This window comes from Hyperoodon ampullatus, assembly GCF_949752795.1.
Source record: "Hyperoodon ampullatus genome assembly, chromosome: 8".
Taxonomy (NCBI): domain Eukaryota; kingdom Metazoa; phylum Chordata; class Mammalia; order Artiodactyla; family Ziphiidae; genus Hyperoodon; species Hyperoodon ampullatus.
In genome coordinates this window covers 14,159,849-14,181,498 of record NC_136921.1, presented here as the reverse complement: position 1 = coordinate 14,181,498, position 21,650 = coordinate 14,159,849, and the positions used below count along the sequence as shown (strand labels likewise).

The window sequence follows — 21,650 nt, the reverse complement described above, 5'->3', positions numbered from 1 at the left end:
TTATGTGAAAATAACTCAGGTAGGAACCCCAAACACATTGAAGGTCAAAGGAAAAAAAATCCTTATTAAGTTTTTGTGAATTGCTGCCTTTTGATTTTCATTTCTGCTTCGTGAATGGAAATAAATTACCTACTCTGATAATCCATCAGCAATTAAAGCTCATATGGTGCTTCACTTATTTCTTCCAATCCACCTTTTCAACTTAAATGTCACATCTTACCATTTTTTAATTGGAGTAAAATTGCTTTACAATGTTGTGTTAGTTTCTGCTGTACAATGAAGTGAATCAGCTATATGTATACATATATCCCCCCCTCTTGGACCTCCCTCCCCCCCATCCCACCCATCTAGGTAATCACAGAGCACCAAGCTGAGGTCCCCGTGCTCTACAGCAGGTTCCCACTAGCTATCTATTTTACACATGGTAGTGTGTATATGCCAATCCCAATCTCCCAATTCATCCCACTTCCTTTCTCCCCCACCATGTCCACATGTCCGTTCTCTACTTCTGTGTCTCTATCCTGCCTTGCAAATAGTTTCATCTGTACCATTTTTCTAGATTCCACATGTAGGCATTAATGTACGATATTTGTTTTTCTCTTTCTGACTTACTTCACTCTGTATGACAGACTCTAGGTCCATCTACATCTCTACAAATGACCCAGTTTTGTTCCTTTTTATTGCTGAGTAATATTCCATTGTATATATGTACCACATCTTCTTTATCCATCCATCTCATTGGACATTTAGGTTGTTTCCATGTCCTGGCTATTGTAAATAGAGCTGCAATGAACATTGCAGTACATGTGGCTTTTTGAATTATGGTTTTCTTAGGGTATATGCCCAGTAGTGGGATTGCTGGGTCATATGGTAGTTCTATTTTTAGTTTTTTAAGGAACCTCCATACTGTTCTTGATAGTGGCTATATCAGTTTGCATTCCCACCAACAGTGCAAAATTGTTCCCTTTTCTCCACACCCTCTCCAGCATTTATTGTTTGTAGACTTTTTTAAAATTAGTTTCTGCTTTATAACAAAGTGAATCAGTCATACATATACATCTGTTCCCACATCCCTTCCCTCTTGTGTCTCCCTCCCTCCCACCCTCCCTATCCCACCCCTCCAGGCGGTCACAAAGCACCGAGCTGATCTCCCTGTGCTATGCGGCTGCTTCCCACTATCTATCTTGTTTGTAGACTTTTTGATGATGGCCATTCACATCTTACTTTTGAATCACCAGCTTTTCAATAAAGGGTTGTTTAGTAAAGAACCTTCAAAGCCTAACAAATTAAGTCATAGGTTTCTGAAGTTTAGAATACTGTACTTCTCTTTAAAAAAATTCAAAAACATGGCATTTTAAATGTAGCTCAGCTGTGAAGCAGTTTTATTAGTTCAGATTTTTGGAATCAATTTTTATTTTCAAAGAAATATTTTATACTCTAAAACCATCAACTTGAATTTGGTTTTCAACTGACTGACTAAAAAATTACATGCTGTCAAGTATTGTTTCCCCATCATGAAAAAGTTCTTTTAGGGTGTCTTTTTAGAAGCTCATTCATTAAATGCTACTGAATTGCTGGCTCTTCAGCAACTTGGAGAAATATCTCAATTAATTTAAAAGCATGCTCACTGAGTTAAAAATAATGAATTTAAAAATAGCATCATTAATGAGTGTCACTGAATAATCACACAAAGATTTTTTAAAACAATGCCATTACATATAAAATTGCAGTTGAGTTCAGGTGAGGTTGTTTTCTCAGTTTTTCTACATTATTGTTTATAAGCACTATGAAATTATTCTTAAAACTATTTTCTTAGTTTTTAAACATTTGTATCAACTGTAAAATAAATTAAAAAGGATACAGACACACAGAGCACTGGGAACTGACTTATTCCTATGGCCTGACACATAAGAAAGGGCTCACAAAAGCTGCTCTTTGAATTGCACGTGTTCTCTTGCCTGGCGAGATTGGCCCAAATACACACATTGAGCTTCTGAATATGGGCTTTAGTATAAAGATACGAAGCCATGTGGAAGGAGCCATATGCCCCTGGCACTGGAAAGAAAAGCCCATTATCTTTGAGTTTCTGTTTCTAAATTTGAGTTTTTAATCACACTTAAGGATGTACCCAGTCAAAAAAAGCATTTATTTTTATTTAATAAAATTTAGATTAAGTGACATTATAATTTAGGTTAAATTTTCCTGATATTTCCAAATATAGTTTCAAGAACTAAGTTTCTAGTTTTTTTTTTTTACTCCCAAATGAAAGTATGTTCTGATTACTGCTCCTAACATTTTCACTTCAAGGAAGTTTTTTCTGCTATAGTCATCCTCCATGTGGCCACATCTACCATGCTGCTCTCTGGCTTCATGTTATTCAGCTTCTCAGCACCATTCCACATAGCTGACCCTTTCTCTCTTGGCATCATGACCCACTCTTTCCTGGTTTATCTCTACATCCATGACCATTCCTTCTGATTCTTCTTTGGTCACTTCTCTATTCATCCATTAAATGTTTCCTACACACATAGAAATTCCTACATGATTCCCTCTAGGTCACTGCCTGTACCAGACTTCCAAACTTGTATCTCTGTTCATGCCATTCCTTTGAGTTCCAAACTTATATTTGAATCTGCCCACTGGCCGTCTCTATTTGGATATCTAATAGGCTGATTAAGCTTCACATATCCATAATGTACTTTTTGGCCTGTATCCCCCAAATCTGCTCTTCCTCTAGTCTTGTCCTCTTAGTAATGGCACCACCATGTGTCTAAGTGTTTAAAGCAAAAACTAGGGACTCATCCTTCAGATCTCCCTTCCCCTTATCCTGTATATGCAATGTATCTGAAAAAACTGTCAGTTCAATATACAAAACAGCAGTCAAATCCCTCCTCCTTGCCAGCCCTAGTGCAAGCCATGATGTGAACTATAGTAATAGACTTCTAACTGCTTTCCCTGTTCAACTCTTGTTTCCTCCAATCCATTCTTCCAATGGGATTTTTTAAAAACACAAATTAGATCACACCATTTTAATGTGCTTTAAACTCTTGAATAGCCTCCACTCACACCTAGGATAAATCCAAACTCTTTGCTACAGTTTATAAGACCCTACCTAATCTTAGCCTAATCCACTGCATCTTGGTATGCCCTTCCCCTCACTATCTCCTTTCAGTTCCCAGAACTTGCCAAGACTTACCTGTCTCAGGGCATTCACGCTTGTTCTTTCTTCTGCTTGGAATCTTTTGCCCTGACCTGACGTTTTATCCTTCTCAACCTTTGATCTCTGTTCAAATGTCACCCGCTCAGAGAGGCCTCCCATGGCCCCCCATCTACAGCAGCCTTCTTCCCAGTTCCTCTGTATCACATCGCTTTATATTGATTTATTTTAAAGAACTTTGCACAATGTGCAATTATCTTGTTAATTTATTTGTTTCCTTATTTACTTCGGTCCTTTTCCAAAAGAATCTAATCTTCAAGAGGCTTGAATCTTCAAGGGACCTTGTTGATCTCGTTCCCTGCTGTTTCTCCAGTACTTAGAGCAAGTCTGGGTCTAGTAGGTGCACTGAATAAATATTTGTTGGAGAATGAATAAACTCAACTTCAACTCCTTTCAGTCTCACATAACCTAGTGCACAGTTACAGTTATAAAATATGAGGAAGCTTCATTTTGGAGGAAGATTCTTACTGGCAACAAATTTCAATTACTTGTCAACAAGAATCTCACAGGTAACATTGAAAACATCAATACATTGCATGCATTGTACTTACAAATTTCAAAGCAATTTCCCATATATTAGAATAACAGTTAATATTTAATGAATGCTTATTATGCGCCGGGCACCATATTTAATCTTCACAATGGCTATTTGAAATTGTATTATTATTTTTCCCATTTTCAGAAGAGGAGACTGAGGTTAAGCCACTTGCCCAGCATGGAACAACTTGTAAGTGGGAAAGTCAGGCATTTGTTACTTGATTCTCCTTATTCTCCTGAGGTCCATAGCATGTACCGTTGTCCTGCTATTACACCAGGAAGAAGGAGGCTCAGACAACCAGTGAGGTGCCTGAAGACCCAAGAGCAGTAGGTTACAGTCTTTTGAAAGAGTTCACCCATTTTGCCAGCTACTCACTGTCAAACTAACAAGGCTCGTTTTACTACATCATAAATAAAGGCATGTAGGGGATTGTGTGTGCAATCTGCAGAGAAAACTTAATGCTGTTTCTACCTTCTAAAAGCAAATGTGGCTTGTATCATGGATCTGGAAATAAGTTTTCTTCTTTAAGGTGAAAGATGACAATTGAGGGATGCTTTATTAGAAATGAGGAAAGAATGAATTAACAGAGAATGAAAGGGAACACTTCAATATATTAACAACGATTTTTGATGTTAGGATTATGAGTGCTTTTTATTTCCTTTTTTATAGTTCAACCTTTAATAATATTTATGCTCACAAAATGTCTCCTTCCCACACATACATTTACAATTAGTATAGAATTGTCCACTAGAATACTAAGAGCGAACTCTCAAGAGAGCCCACTTGGTAAGAAGAGGAATCTTGTATGGATTTAATGAGCACAGTGATGTTTCCCAAATATCAGTGAAGCACCTTTTTTCCCCTACCATTTACATGTATTATTTATTTAATATTTATATAATATTATTTTACTTGATTCACTATTTAGCCTTGTCATAAGCAGTAGTAGCTGTGAAAACACAGGGTTGATTTGCTCATTATAAATATTCTCTAATATACATGAAAATTAACATATAAATATTAAAATAAAAATATCAATTAAAAGCCATCTCAAGTTCCAAGAAGATACAAACAATATCTTTGGAAACTCTGAACCACTGTGCTGATTTAATGGAAAGAACCTTAGAGCATAATCCCTTCGATACTACTTTAAGTTAAAAGGGATATTCTATGGCAGTATATTGACAATTCCACTTCATAACATGCATTTTTTCATGTGGAAAAATGCTGTCAATCATACCCTTGGTACAATTGAGGGTGTGAACTCAGTGCCTGGAAAGATCAAGAAGCGAATAAAAGATTTTAACGAGGGTGGTGTGAAGTTGGCCAATCTATAGGATGTAACAGAAGAGAAACTTACATTTGTTACCGGATCGTTTTCATTCTCTGTAACACATCCCTGAAGATTTAAGTTGAGAGCTTTACAAATGATCATGATTCTCTTGGCAGCTTTTTCTTCAAATGGTTTGATCACAAGCTCAGGTTCTAAAAGATCCTTCTTCTGAAGTTTCAAGCTCTAAAAAAGTTTGGAAAGTTTTACTCAACAAACACTCATCATAAGAAAATAGATTCTAAATTATAAACCACAACTGTACAAATCAAGTTCATGTCTGCTTAGAGAGAATTCCGACTTACATCTATATCTGGATCCAGCAAGAACAGATTTAACCTCTCCGTGTTTCGAGTTGCTTTGACAATCTCTTCAGTTTCTGTGAGGTACTACAGAGAAAATTGTGTTAGTTCTTAGTATCTAAATAGCCAGAAACTTACAGCCCAGCTCCATCCACATGGCCAAGAAATAGCCCCTCAGTAGCAGCACTGCTTTAATATCATCCATTAACACTCCACAATCTTATAGAAACATGCTTTTGTTTTTTGACTGTTGTCTTTCTTAGTCTAAATCTTAAAAGAAAGCATTGATATCTTTTCCATGAAAGCAATAAACAATAAGTAATTCGAATTTATTTTCATAGAAAAATGTCAGCTTTATTACTTTTGTGAAGTCTGGGTGTAGGTTGTTCTCTGAAGAATCTGTTTCCTCCGGTGCGCATTCACAAGTTATAGAATTATCCAGGGAATCTTGAAAAGATAGAAGAAGACTGGGTTATTAACTAGTCCTCATGAATCATTCATTTCTCTAGCCTGTGACATATAACAACTGGGTTAGACTCAAGAGCGATGGGGGATGGATATTGGTGGGGAGATGCCTTCACTGTGTCCTGGCTCTAGTATTCCATATTATTAGATGAACTGGGCCTGGAAATCAGATGTCCTGGTGATCAATTTGGGACACTCTCCATGACACCATCCTGTGCCCATAAGAACTCTGGACCCTTACAATACTACATTTATACTTGAGGTTGTTTTGTCTCAGTTCCTTAATGCATATTAAAGTTTTCTTATATATGAATATATTTTGGATAATTCTGACTCTTAGGCCATGAATGTAAAACCCACATTCTAGCTTCAGTTAAACTCTCTAAGACTCTGTAAACATTAATATTCTAGTTGATTATTATTAAGCAAATCATGAATGTAAAACACTTACTATGATATATAGCAGTTGTATTAAAATCAACCATAATTTTCTTCCTTATTATCTCATGACTCTCTCATATGATACATAGACTATCAGAACTTAAAGACTTAAAATAACATATCATGTGTTATGAAAAAATGTCTTAAAGTAATTTTCCTTTAGGAGTGACTGACTCTGAAGGTGAACTTGTCTTCGATGTGGCTATAGACCTGTTTTCTCCCCTACTTTTCATCTTTTCTTTCCTCTCTGTTGTTCTCTTTTTGCCTAGCCTGGATTAGAATTATATGAAAGAATTAGGATGGGCAGAAAAAAAATTTGTCTTATAAAAATCTCTAACACCATGCAAAATTTATGGAACTTCCACAACTAGGCTGATCTCAGTGGGGTCAAAAGCACACGTGAAAGATGCCTTTCAACTAAAAGGAAAGAATGCATATTTGCCATTACAGAGTATTATGTTCATTAATTAAATTTAATGAAAGGCTATAAAACACAGAATCTCCCTTCTAACACCCCATCAGACATGGGTGTATATATATATATATATATATATTTGTGTGTGTGTGTGTGTGTGGTACACGGGCCTCTCACTGCTGTGGCCTCTCCCGTTGCAGAGCACAGGCTCCGGACGCGCAGGCTCAACGGCCAAGGCTCCGTGGCATGTGGGATCTTCCCAGAGCGGGGCACGAACCCGCGTCCCCTGAATTGGCAGGCGGACTCTCAACCACTGCACCACCAGGGAAGCCCCATGGGTATATTTTTAATACCGCTGACCAATGGTTCTTAACATCATTTGCCGGATGTCAGCCTCAAAGCATTGCCAGGCAACTCAAAATCATACCTCTGTGTGGTGACTCTCACTATTGAGTAAAAGTAAAGGTTTATGGATGATTTCCTGGAGCGAATAGCTCAGGGTTGGAAGAGCTAGACCTGACAGCTACCAGGGTTAGTAGCAGCTGAAATGAACCAAATGCGCAGGTCGCACTTCGCGAGGGAAGGGCAGCGGGTCTGCAAGCGCTCACCCAGCCCCAGCTCCGTGAGTTCGGCGCTCCTCCTTCCCTGAAGGGGCCCCTCAGGACTGATCTGCAGGATGCGGCTGAGGGTGTGGATCCATTCATCCATATCTGACTCCGTTTCAGCCGCCAGCACAAAATAGGTCAGGTCATTCATTTTCAATTCAAAGGCATATTTTCTTAGTCTGTTATTCTGTGGCATGAAAAGAAAGAAAAACACCAGATACCAAGTCTTAGAGAGTGGGAGACGTTTTTTATGGGGTCTTTCCTCATGAGTAGGTGACATCAAGGAGATCTTCCAAAACAGGACAAAAATTTAGCTGGATAAGAATCATTTCGTTTGGTTTCTTTCAAGCCTTTTTGTACGTTTTTCTTGATTGGCTTATTTATGTTTTTCTTGATTGGATGAGCATGTTGGCTCAAAAATTTCATCTTCAGGCAGGTGGAGGAGTATGTTCTAAGCTTCTTCAAATAGTTGCTTTGAGTTGCTACCTTCACTTCCTCACCTTGTGTTCTGTCTACAACTCACTCCAGTTGGGTTTTTGACCTCATCATATCCCAGAGGCAGCCAAGATCACCAACAAACTCTATGCTGTTGTACTACCCAAGGACATCTCTTTCTTCATATCTTCCTTGACCTCTCATCAGAATTAACACAGTGGCTTCTTGAAACCCATCTCTCTCTGGGTTTCTCCATGACTACACTCTATGTTAGTTTCCTTTCCTCCTGAATGGCCACCACCTTTCAGTCACCTCTACTGGCTCTTCCTTATCTTGGTGACTTGTCATGCTGACCTCAGCTCTGCCTTAGACTCCTTTCTTTCTCCTCTGGGCCAATGGCTTTAAATGACATCCATATGCCAGGGACCCCCAATTCCTTTCTCTGTCTCTGGCTTCTCCACCAACCTCCAGACTTTTCTCTAACTTGACATCTCTACTTTGCATTTTGTGACCAACCCACGAGGCTTTGTTCTAGGTTCCCTGGATGTGCTCCCATCATAGGCTTTGTTGCTGCCACAAAGGCCTGAAACAACCCTCCCATCCCAAATCACCATGCATGGGTTCATGCACACAGCACGATGTTTGCCCTTCAAGTACTTACGTGACTTGTATTCACTCTTCAGATCTCAAGTGAAGTTATCCTTGCTCAGTGAACCTTCCCCAGTTCCCCAGTTAGGACAAGGTTCTTGTCCTCCAGGGCACTCACAACAATTTGGGATTACATGCTTATTCACTTTCATTTGTTTGTTTGAACAGTATATTCCTCCCTTACATCTGCCTCCATGAGAGCTGGGTCACCACTCTGTCCTGTACCAGTGCTCTCACACAGAAGGATTCAACAACAGTGTGTTCAAAACAGTCATATCTTATAAATGGGACAGAAGAGGTTCTTATCCTTGGGAATGAATGAATGATTGAAGAAATGAACAAACAAATGAAAAAAAAAAGATTATCTGTTGTGCAGAGAATTAAAATGGTCTGATGCGATGAGTAGCTACTTTAGATTGAACTTTCACAGAAGGTGAAATCTGTAAAAGGAAGTGAGCTGTTTAACGATCAAAGAAGCATATTTAAAGTAGAGGGAATGACGGCCGGAGGAAGATGGCGGAAGAGTAAGACGCGGAGATCACCTTCCTCCCCACAGATACATCAGAAATTCATCTACACGTGGAACAACTCCAACAGAACACCTACTGAACGCTGACAGAAGACCTCAGACCCCCCAAAAGGCAAGAAACTCCCCACATACCTGGGTAGGTCAAAAGAAAAAAAGAATAAACAGAGACAATAGGATATGGACGGGACCTGCACCAGTGGGAGGGAGTCGTGAAGGAGGGAAGGTATCTACACACTACAAGCCCCTTCGAGGGCGGAGACTGCAGGTGGCGGAGGGGGAAAGCTTCGGAGTAGCGGAGGAGAGCACAGCGACAGGGGTGCGGAGGGCAAGGCGGAGAGATTTTGGCACAGAGGATCGGTGCCCTCAGGCACACACCAGCCCGAGAGACTTGTCTGCTCGGCCGCCAGAGAGGGCGGGGCTGGGAGCTGAGGCTCGGGTATCGGCTTTCAGTCGGAGCGCAGGGAGAGGTCTGGGGCTGGCGGCAGGAAGAGACCCTGAAGGGGTTAGTGCTAGCCCGGAGGGAGTCCGGGGAAAGGGTCTGGAGCTACCGGAGAGGCAAGAGACTTTTTTCCCTTTTGTTGCCTGGTGCACGAGGAGAGGGCATTCCCCTCTCTCCCCTCTGCCTGAGTGAGCCAGAGCCCCCGAATCAGCGGCTCCTTTAAACCCGTCCTGTCTGAGCGAAGAACGGACGCCCTCCGGCGACCTACGCGCAGAGGCGGGGCCAGGTCCAAGGCTGAGACCCGGGAGCTGTGAGAGCAGAGACAGGGAAATCTCTCTGTGCAGCCTCCGAGGCAGCGGATTAAAGCTCCACGGTCCATTTGATGTGCCCTGCGTCTGTGGAGTGCATGAATGGACAGCGAATCATCCCAAATTGAGGAAGTGGACCTTGAGGACAAGATTTAAGACTTTCCCCCCCTTTTTTTTTCCTCTTTTTACAACGAATTATCTCAAATTAAGGAGGTGGACTTAGCAAGATTTCAGACTTTTCGCCCTTTTCCTCTTTTTACAACGAATTATCCCAAATCGAGGAGGTGGACTTGGAGAGCAAGATTTTTGATTTTTCCCCCTGCTCTCTTTTTGTGAATGTGTATGTGTAATCTTTTGTGTAAGATTCTCTCTGTATAGCTTTGCTTCCACCATATGTCCCAGGGTTCTATCGGTCCGTGTTTTTTTTCAATAATTACTTTTTAATTTTAATAACGCTACTATATTTCATACTTTATTCTATTTTACTTTACCTGCTCTTTCTTTTTTTCCTCCCTTCCCTTCCTCCCTCCCTCCCTCCGCTCCTCCTTTTCTTCTTTTTTTCTTTCCTCCATCCCTCCCTCCCTCCCACCCTTCTTCTTTCCACTTTCTTTTTCTTTCCTTCCTCCCTCCCTCCCTCCTGTCTTTCTTTCTTTCTTTCCTTCCTCCCTCCCTCCCTCTCTTCTTCCATTCACTCTTCCTTTTGCTTTCATTCCTCCCTCCCTCCCTCCTTTCTTTCCTTTCTTTCCATCCTTCCTCTCTCCCTCCTTTCTTTCTTCCTTCCTTCCTTCCTTCCTTACTTCCCTTCTTCCTTTCTTTCTATCTCTCGTTCTTTCTTCTACTAATTATTTCTTTCTACTTTTTCTCACTGTTATTCTGAGCCGGGTGGATGAAAGGCTCTTGGTGCTGCAGCCAGGAGTTAGTGCTGTGCCTCTGAAGTGGGAGAGCCAACTTCAGGACACGGGTCCACAAGAGACCTCCCAGCTCCACATAATATCAAGCAGCGAAAATCTCCCAGGGATCTCCATCTCAACACCAGCACCCAGCTTCAGTCAACGACCAGCAAGCTACAGTGCTGGTCACCCTATGCCAAGCAACTAGCAAGGCAGGAACACAACCCCACCCATTAGCAGAGAGGATACCTAAAAACATAATAAGGCCACAGGCACCCCAAAACACACCACCAGACGTGGACCTGTCCACCAGAAAGACAAGATCGAGTTTCAACCACCAGAACACAGGCATTAGTCCCCTCCACCAGGAAGCCTACACAACCTACTGAAACAACCTTAGCCACGGGGGACAGACACCAAAAACAACGGGAACTACGAATCTGCAGCCTGCAAAAAGGAGACCCCAAACACAGTAACATAAGCAAAATGAGAAAGCAGAAAAACACACAGCAGGTGAAGGAGCAAGATAAAAACCTACCAGACCTAACAAATGAAGAGGTAATAGGCAGTCTACCTGAAAAAGAATTCAGAATAATGATAGTAAAGCTGATCCAAGATTCTATTTCCCAGATCCAAAATCTTGGAAATAGAATAGACAATATGCAAGAAACAGTTAACAAGGACCTAGAAGAACTAAAGATGAATCAAGCATCGATTAAAAACACAATAAATGAAATGAAAAATACTCTAGATGGGATCAATAGCAGAATAACTGAGGCAGAAGAACGGATAAGTGAGGTGGAAGATAAAATAGTGGAAATAACTGATGCAGAGAAAAATAAAGAAAAAAGAATGAAAAGAACAGAGGACAGTCTCAGAGACCTCTGGGACAACATTAAACGCACCAACATTCGAATTATAGGGGTTCCAGAAGAAGAAGAGAAAAAGAAAGGGACTGAGAAAATATTTGAAGAGATTATAGTTGAAAACTTCCCTAATATGGGAAAGGAAATAGTTAATCAAGTCCAGGAGGCACAGAGAGTCCCATACAGAATAAATCCAAGAAGAAATACGCCAAGACACATATTAATCAAACTGTCAAAAATTAAACACAAAGAAATCATATTAAAAGCAGCAAGGCAAAAACAACAAATAACACACAAGGGAATCCCCATCAGGTTAACAGCTGATCTCTCAGCAGAAACTCTACAAGCCAGAAGGGAGTGGCAGGACATAATTAAAGTGATGAAGGAGAGAAACCTGCAACCAAGATTACTCTACCCAGCAAGGATCTCATTCAGATTTGATGGAGAAATTAAAACCTTTACAGACAAGCAAAAGCTGAGAGAGTTCAGCACCACCAAACCAGCTTTACAACAAATGCTAAAGGAACTTCTCTAGGCAAGAAACACAACAGAAGGACTATACCTACAATAACGAACCCAAAGCCATTAAGGAAATGGGAATAGGAACATACATATCAATAATTACCTTAAATGTAAATGGACTAAATGCTCCCACCAAAAGACAAAGATTGGCTGAATGGATACAAAAACAAGACCCATATATATGCTATCTACAAGAGACCCACTTCAGACCTAGAGACACATACAGACTGAAAGTAAGGGGATGGAAAAAGATATTCCATGCAAATGGAAACCAAAAGAAAGCTGGAGTAGCAATTCTCATATCAGACAAAATAGATTTTAAAATAAAGACTACTAGAAGAGACAAAGAAGGACACTACATAATGATCAAGGGATCGATCCAAGAAGAAGATAGAACAATTGTAAATATTTATGCACCCAACATAGGAGCACCTCAATACATAAGGCAAATACTAACAGCCATAAAAGGAGAAATCGACAGTAACACACTCATAGTAGGGGACTTTAACACCCCACTTTCACCAATGGACAGATCATCCAAAATGAAAATAAATAAGGGAACACAAGCTTTAAATGATACATTAGACAAGAGGGACTTAATTGATATTTATAGGACATTCCACCCAAAAACAACAGAATACACATTTTTCTCAAGTGCTCATGGAACATTCTCCAGGATAGATCATATCTTGGGTCACAAATCAAGCCTTGGTAAATTTAAGAAAATTGAAATTATATCAAGTATCTTTTCCGACCACAATGCTATGAGACTAGACATCAATTACAGGAAAAGATCTGTAAAAAATACAAACACATGGAGGCTAAACAATACACTACTCAATAATGAAGTGATCACTGAAGAAATCAAAGAGGAAATTAAGAAATACTTAGAAACAAATGACAATGGAGACACGACGACCCAAAACCTATGGGACGCAGCAAAAGCAGTTCTAAGGGGGAAGTTTATAGCAATACAATCCCACCTTAAGAAACAGGAAACATTTCGAGTAAACAACCTGACCCTGCACCTAAAGCAATTAGAGAAAGAAGAACAAAAAAACCCCAAAGTTAGCAGAAGGAAAGAAATCATAAAGATCAGATCAGAAATAAATGAAAAAGAAATGAAGGAAACGATAGCAAAGATCAACCAAACTAAAAGCTGGTTCTTTGAGAAGATAAACAAAATTGACAAACCATTAGCCAGACTCATCAAGAAAAGAAGGGAGAAGACTCAAATCAGTAGAATTAGAAATGAAAAAGGAGAAGTAACAACTGACACTGCAGAAATACAAAAGATCATGAGAGATTACTATAAGCAACTCTATGCCAATAAAATGGACAACCTGGAAGAAATGGACAAATTCTTAGAAATGCACAACCTACCAAGACTGACTCAGGAAGAAATAGAAAATATGAATAGACCAATCACAAGCACTGAAATTGAAACTGTGATTAAAAATCTTCCATCAAACAAAAGCCCAGGACCAGATGGCTTCACAGGCGAATTCTATCAAACATTTAGAGAAGAGCTAACACCCATCCTTCTCAAACTCTTCCAAACAATATCAGAGGAAGGAACACTCCCAAACTCATTCTACGAGGCCACCATCACCTTGATACCAAAACCAGGCAAGGATGTCACAAAGAAAGAAAACTACAGGCCAATATCACTGATGAATATAGATGCAAAAATCCTCAACAAAATAGTAGCAAACAGAATCCAACAGCACATTAAAAGGATCATACACCATGATCAAGTGGGGTTTATTCCAGGAATGCAAGGATTCTTCAATATACGCAAATCAATCAATGTGATACACCATATTAACAAGTTGTAGGAGAAAAACCATATGATCATCTCAATAGATGCAGAGAAAGCTTTCGACAAAATTCAACACCCATTTATGATAAAAACCCTGCAGAAAGTAGGCATAGAGGGAACTTTCCTCAACATAATAAAGGCCATATATGACAAACCCACAGCCAACATTGTCCTCAACGGTGAAAAACTGAAACCATTTCCACTAAGATCAGGAACAAGACAAGGCTGCCCACTCTCACCACTCTTATTCAACCTAGTTTTGGAAGTTTTAGCCACAGCAATCAGAGAAGAAAAGGAAATAAAAGGAATCCAAATTGGAAAAGAAGAAGTAAAGCTGTCACTGTTTGCAGATGACATGATACTATACATAGAGAATCCTAAAGATGCTACCGAAAAACTACTAGAGCTAATCAATGAATTTGGTAAAGTAGCAGGATACAAAATTAATGCACAGAAATCTCTGGCATTCCTGTACACTAATGATGAAAAATCTGAAAATGAAATCAAGAAAACACTCCCTTTTACCATTGCAACAAAAAGAATAAAATATCTAGGAATAAACCTACCTAAGGAGACAAAAGACCTGTATGCAGAAAATTATAAGACACTGATGAAAGAAATTAAAGATGATATAAATAGATGGAGAGATATACCATGCTCCTGGATTGGAAGAATCAATATTGTGAAAATGACTCTACTACCCAAAGCAATCTACAGATTCAATGCAATCCCTATCAAACTACCACTGGCATTTTTCACAGAAGTAGAACAAAAAATTTCAAAATTTGTTTGGAAAAACAAAAGACCCCGAATAGCCAAAGCAATCTTGAGAACGAAAAACGGAGCTGGAGGAATCAGGCTGCCTGACTTCAGACTATACTACAAAGCTACAGTAATTAAGACAGTGTGGTACTGGCATAAAAACAGAAAGATAGATCAGTGGATCAGGATAGAAAGCCCAGAGATAAACCCACGCACATATGGCCAACTTATCTTTGATAAAGGAGGCAGGAATGTACAGTGGAGAAAGGACAGCCTCTTCAATAAGTGGTTCTGGGAAAACTGGACAGGGACATGTAAAAGTATGAGATTAGATCATTCCCTAACACCATACACAAAAATAAGCTCAAAATGGATTAAAGACCTAAATGTAAGGCCAGAAACTATCAAACTCTTAGAGGAAAACATAGGTAGAACACTCTATGACATAAATCACAGCAAGATCCTTTTGGACCCACCTCCTAGAGAAATGGAAATAAAAACAAAGATAAACAAATGGGACCTAATGAAACTTCAAAGCTTTTGCACAGCAAAGGAAACCATAAACAAGACCAAAAGACAACCCTCAGAATGGGAGAAAATATTTGCAAATGAAGCAACTGACAAAGGATTAATCTCCAAAATTTATAAACAGCTCATGCAGCTCAATAACAAAAAAACAAACAACCCAATCCAAAAATGGGCAGAAGACTTAAATAGGCATTTCTCCAAAGAAGATATACAGACTGCCAACAAACACATGAAAGAATGCTCAACATCATTAATCATTAGAGAAATGCAAATCAAAACTACAATGAGATATCATCTCACACCAGTCAGAATGGCCATCATCAAGAAATCTAGAAACAATAAATGCTGGAGAGGGTGTGGAGGAAAGGGAACACTCTTGCACTGCTGGTGGGAATGTGAATTGGTACAGCCACTATGGAGAACAGTATGGAGGTTCCTTAAAAAACTACAAATAGAACTACCATATGACCCAGCAATCCCACTACTAGGCATATACCCTGAGAAAACCATAATTCAAAAAGAGACATGTACCAAAATGTTCATTGCAGCTCTATTCACAATAGCCCGGAGCTGGAAACAACCTAAGTGTCCATCATCGGATGAATGGATAAAGAAGATGTGGCACATATATACAATGGAATATTACTCAGCCATAAAAAGAAACGAAACTGAGCTATTTGTAATGAGGTGGATAGACCTAGAGTCTGTCATACAGAGTGAAGTAAGTCAGGAAGAGAAAGACAAATACCGTATGCTAACACATATATATGGAATTAAAAAAAAATATATATGTCATGAAGAACCTAGGGGTAAAACGGGAATAAAGACACAGACCTACTTGAGAATGGACTTGAGGATATGGGGAAGGGGAAGGGTAAGCTGTGACAAAGGGAAAGAGAGGCATGGACATATATACACTACCAAACGTAAGGTAGATAGATAGTGGGAAGCAGCCGCAGAGCACAGGGAGATCAGCTCGGTGCTTTGTGACAGCCTGGAGGGGTGGGATGGGGAGGGTGGGAGGGAGGGAGATGCATGAGGGAGGGGATGTGGGAACAGATGTATATGTATGACTGATTCACTTTGTTATAAAGCAGAAACTAATAAAAAAAAATAAAGTAGAGGGAATACAAAAGCAGATTATTACAGCAGTTTTATATATTCCTGCCATGAGATCAGAAATATAAATGCAAAGTAGAAACTTCCCCTGATGATATAAACTAGTGTTATATAACCTGCGGTGGCTGTAAGAATTTCTGAAGATGTTCCACATTTAATTCACTCCTAGGTACCTCCGATACAAGTATTCAACTCTTACCCACACTGTTCTAAAGCCTTTAGAGAACCCACAACTGTAATAAAGCAAGTTACACAATTAAGATAAGTAAAATACAAATAATAGTAGAACACTAAGATGAGAGCGACACTATAGTGCGGGGTTGCGGCTAAACATGAAGGTATAAATTCTTTCTGAGAACAGGACTGCTATTTCTTGGTGGCAAGAAAGAATAATTTTTAATATACTGCTGGTAGTGTTCTCTTTCTTTGGGAGGCTCTTAAAAACTTCCCCAAATAGCGTTCTCCTTTCAACTTCCACAACAGTACGGCTACTACTACAAACATGACACTTACTAAACACTTGCCATCTATATACCTGGCACTGTGCTGACCATTTCACAGTCACCATTTTATTTAAATATCATAATAACTCTATGAGAGAAACTGTATCATTCCATTTAACATATGGTAACATTGAGGCTTGGGGAGGCAAATGAAAATATGCTTGGGATACAAGGACAGCAAGTGGTGGAGACAGGAAATAATCCCTTTATCCTTTAACATCCCCTGAGATGACCAGGCACAAAGAAGATGCTCATCAGATGCCATTCTCCTTCTTTGCCACCTGCCTGGAACAATCACACACCAAATGGGTAACCATGGCCTGGGATGTTCTGGTTTCTGAAAGTAGACAGTGGGGCATCGTACAAGACTCAAAAAAAAGTAAAATTTGGGAATTGAAGGAGAAAGAAGAATTAGCTAAAAAGCTAACTGCGATCCTCACTGTGGAATCTCACAGCTCAAATGGCACTTTCTAGACTCTGCCAAGGACAAGCTCTTTGCTCATGTCCATACTTTCGTATTATTGTCAATTTTTATTATTTCTTTGCCCTGTAATGACTCACTTGCAGGCTGCCATTTTCAATAGCCCATGAGCCTGATAAGGGCAGACGCTCACTAGTTATCCTCACTGCAGTGACAGTATTCATTCTTAAAGAGGTTCTCTCGTGTTTACATTTTGTGTTGGGCAAAAACAGACAACGTATTGGAACAGGGCAGATGGGTGTTAACCAATTAATCACCCCAATGTGAAATTGGAAGATAATTGTACTTAACTTTTGTATGCATGTATTGAAGAAAAGGTATGAAATCAAGGTATAAAAATTCTTTTTGAGAACAGGATTGTTACTGCAAACATGAGAATACTACTATTCTTTTTTTTTAAACATCTTTATTGGAGTATAATTGCTTTACAATGGTGTGTTGAGAATACTATTCTTGCAGCACCCTCTGTGTCTGTGAGAGTACAGAAAGGAAGACTTGACTAGTAAAAGACCACAGTTGCATTTTGAGATCATTTTGGCTGCAGTGTAAACAGAGGCGGGGTGGTCCTGTGCAAAGCAAACCTCCAGGTAGCTTCTTTAAGAATGCAAATTCTTAAAAGCTATGCTTGCCGTATGAGGAGTGGGGCAGACTCCCTCCACTCACCCTCCCACACATTTCCTGGGGTGCTGAAGAAGGAGGTCCATAAAACCGCCTGTGACCTGCACTGACACAGAGGTCTGAGGGCAAAGACAGATGGCCGAGAGCAGGTATAAAAGAGACACGTTTTTATGATAGTATTGTATCCTTCAAAAAGCAACAGGAACAGAAATAGACGCTCAGGGAAGAACTAGAAGTGTCCAGAGTTCAGAGCAGATCTAAAGCATCTGAGCATAGCAGAATGCAAACAAATCTCAGTGTTGTCTTGAAAATAAAAGAAAGAATCTGCTTGACTAATTTGATGCTGTAAACAATGGGGACAGGCAGATGCAAAGCTATGTACAATGCTTATACTGGGTCCAAATTAAAAGTGGATTGAGCTGCAACCTGCTTGCAAATGCAGCTGTCAAGGAACTAATAACAAACGTGACAAAATAAGAACAAAACTTGATTTTCTAAATTGCCTTCTGTACTTTAAATGAATTAGATATGATTGTTAACTTCAACAGTATTACATATTAAATTTTTTTAAAAATTTGAGCAAAGTATAACAAGCCCTTGTTTCTCAAAAAGGAATACTTGTAAATGAAATAAATATTCTATTCACAACTTCTCAAAAGCCAAATTATCTTTTTCTCCTTGGAGTGAAACAGAACTACTTGCAGTGTAGAGGACCTTATGTTGGGGAAGATTACGATGCCTAAGTGGTTTTCCATCTCACTCTCCGTAATCTCCAAGATAATGGCGCATAAAACAGCAAAAAAGAAAAACCCAAAGCAGAAAACCAATGGGACATTTTTATAATCTTGAAATGCAATTTTAAGTCATTAAAATGATAATCAAGAAGTAATCATTTTCTTGTTACTCCTCAAATTTCCTTTATTTCCCTGAAATCAGTATCCTTTGCGACCAATGAAACTACTTTGTTCATTCAAGCTCACCACAGTCTATCTATGTGACTTCATTAAAAAAAGGAAACTGGAAATATGTCCTAATGCCACATGATGTGCTTAATGAGTTGTGGCAAACTGGTCTCTTTCCACAATATTCATCTGGAAAAGTTTTGAAATAGATACCCCAATAAAAACACCAAAGCCAATGGAGGACTGAATATTGAAGGAAGTTATTCAAGAAAAATATGGCATTGTACCTATTATGTGCCTAGCATCTTTTACAGAATTTTGCCGAAACAAAAGAAGAGTTTTAAGAGGAAACACACAACATCAAACAGGTTACTGGTATTGATGGCTACCATCCATGCAGTCCTTTCCATTCTCTGTATGCTTATTTGTTCATTCATTCAACAAAGATATATTGGCTACCTTCTATGGGCCAAGTACAGAGCATTAAAAATGTTCAAATGAACTGCCTGCCCTCATTGAACTTACATTCTAGCGTTATGTAATGTCAGGAAAAAATAAGCAATATATATATTACATATGTATAATATAAGGTAGCATCATGCAGTGATAAATGTAATATCCTTCTTACATATGTTATCAGAACCTATTGTTTGAGATGTGTCACTCATGTTTAATTACTCAGGCATGTGCTATATCTGTTCTGTGTTTTTCGGTGCATCCTCCCACAGGCCGGAAGTTCTTTGAAGACACAAACCACATCTAATTCATGTTTGGCTTTCCCACAGTGCTTTGCATAAAGCAAAAGTTTCCATACATATTTGCTGAAATAAATCTTACATCTAAAACTCACTGCCTAAATGACACACCGGCATCTATCTTTGTAGTGTTTCTTCTGCCTATGTGGCTTATGTAGGATGAATGTATGTATCTATGCAAGCATGCCCACTGGATATATGATCACCAAAGCATTTCCTTGGGCATCTTTCTGTAACTTTGGACATTCTTCTGCCTCAAATGTAATTTTTCCATTTATTAGCTCTGTGACTTGAGCAAGCCACATTATCTCACTGAGTTTTATTTTAATAAATTGGGACAATAATAATGCATGTTCCATCAACTGTTGTCAAATAATGTATTAGATGAAGAAGATTACAAGTGTCATCCTGGTTTTTATTGTTATCATGGGAAGTGAGATTCTTTACAGCCAAGGTTTGCTAATGGGGGGTTTATAGGTCATAGTTGGCTTCTACATTTATTTTCCTTGGGAGGTACACATTTTTTTCCCTCCCAGTTTGACTGCCTTTATATGGGCACACACAGTCTGAGCTGCTCCTGTTATCTCACAGCTGACCCTACTTCCTTCCTGTAGTGGCCTGAGCTGCAGAACGCATCTGAATTTCTAGACTCTGGTTAAGTCCCTAAGGCCGTTGTCTTAGAACTCACATCCACAAGGTGGAAGATCAGCACCTAGGAGGAAATCAACAGCATTCAGCACCACACCACCCCCAATGAAGCCTTTATGTATCACGTGACATCAGCCATTGTCACTGTTGAGGTAGGGACCCTAGATAACTGGAATTCCTGGGCTATTCACTCCCTTCGCAGTGGCAGGATCTGGAATGGATGGATGGATGGATGGACCAATGAATGAATGAATGAATGAGAAGACTCTTACGGAACAAGATAGGATAGCTTAAGTCCAAATAGCCCTTAGTCTCAAATCAAAACTGAAGTAGCAAAAATTGGAAGTTCTGCTTCAGATTGAGAATGAGGGGTGTAAAACAGATCTAGTACTGTTTGATGACATTACAAAAAAGTGGAAAACTACTGTTAGGTCTCTATTTTACCAAGATCCAGGAAATTTCCAATCATAAACGTCTCCTAAAGACTCTGGGTAGGAGTTTCTGTCTATTTGAAGTCGCTCTTGAAATATATTTCTAAGAATTCCAAGGATTATTCTTAGGAAAGCACAGTGATATAGAATGGGTCTGAATGAAGCAAAGTAAAAGGCTTGTTCACTCAAGACTGTTATGTGCATGAATGCCCTGAGAATGCTGGGTGGTAGGTAGCACTTCCTGAGGCAAACTCTTTGTTTCTCTTCTCTGTTTTATTCAAAGGAAAGTGAAAATGATTCTTGACAAAATAGGTCTGACTCATCCTATTATTCATTTGCTTTGTGCTTCTGTGTGTACGTGTTTCGTCTCCAGGCACATTTTGTTCCTGAGAACTTGCTGGAACAATGACTAAACTTGCACTATCTGATTCAGTATCTTTTTTTCCAGATGCAAAACTTACAAGTTAGAAAGAGCTGTAAGCAAATTCATAAGAACTGGCAGACATAAGGTGACAAGGGACCCAGATGTTTACCTTCCCAAAGTGATCTCAAGAAGATAAAGGTCCCTCCCTCTATAAAGGGTAACAAGCTCTTGATAAAGAGGAATACAAATATAGGGATACAGAGCCGAACCCTTTAAAAGATAAAATACATGTTCCCGGGTATTTGAATGGCTATCTATTGGAAAGTGAAGTAGGATTATTCAGTTGTGCTTGAAGGTGAAAAATCTACCTTGGAGATTCCTACCTATATGCCCATTGTTTCTATGCATCCTTCCTAGCCAACCCAGAAGAGTTTATCACTGTTCCGTGCTCCTAGAACATTCCATAGAAAGTGCCATTTACACCTCCATTATAGCTCTTGAGACACTGTGTAATAGTGAGTTATAGCCTATGTCCTTCTCTGGTCATGATTTCAGCAGGGAATTCCTAATGCCTAAGCACAGTTCCAGCATGTCATAAGCACTAAATAAGTTTGCTGGATGAATGAATGAATGAATGAATGAATGAAGAAAGGAATGGATAAATTAGCAAGTTTAGGTAGATATTTCAGGAAGGCGAATCAATATTTTCTAGAAGGGTTTTCCCACAATGGGGTGTTTATCTCTCAAAACTGTGACCTTTGTAATTA

General features: G+C 39.3%; 1 protein-coding gene across 5 annotated transcripts in view; it reads right to left on the bottom strand.

The window, feature by feature from the left end:
- The window catches only part of DOCK10 (dedicator of cytokinesis 10), a gene marked incomplete at both ends in the record, with an annotated part of 299,463 nt that overhangs the window by 93,757 nt on the left and 184,056 nt on the right, over nucleotides 1-21,650 (bottom strand). For all 5 annotated transcript variants that reach the window (XM_079710445.1, XM_079710444.1, XM_079710442.1 and 2 more), the window contains 4 exons: nucleotides 5,116-5,271; nucleotides 5,391-5,474; nucleotides 5,749-5,834; nucleotides 7,317-7,500. In XM_079710445.1, coding sequence (XP_079566571.1) covers nucleotides 5,116-5,271; nucleotides 5,391-5,474; nucleotides 5,749-5,834; nucleotides 7,317-7,500 — 510 coding nt within the window. The remainder of the gene's footprint in view (nucleotides 1-5,115; nucleotides 5,272-5,390; nucleotides 5,475-5,748; nucleotides 5,835-7,316; nucleotides 7,501-21,650) is intronic.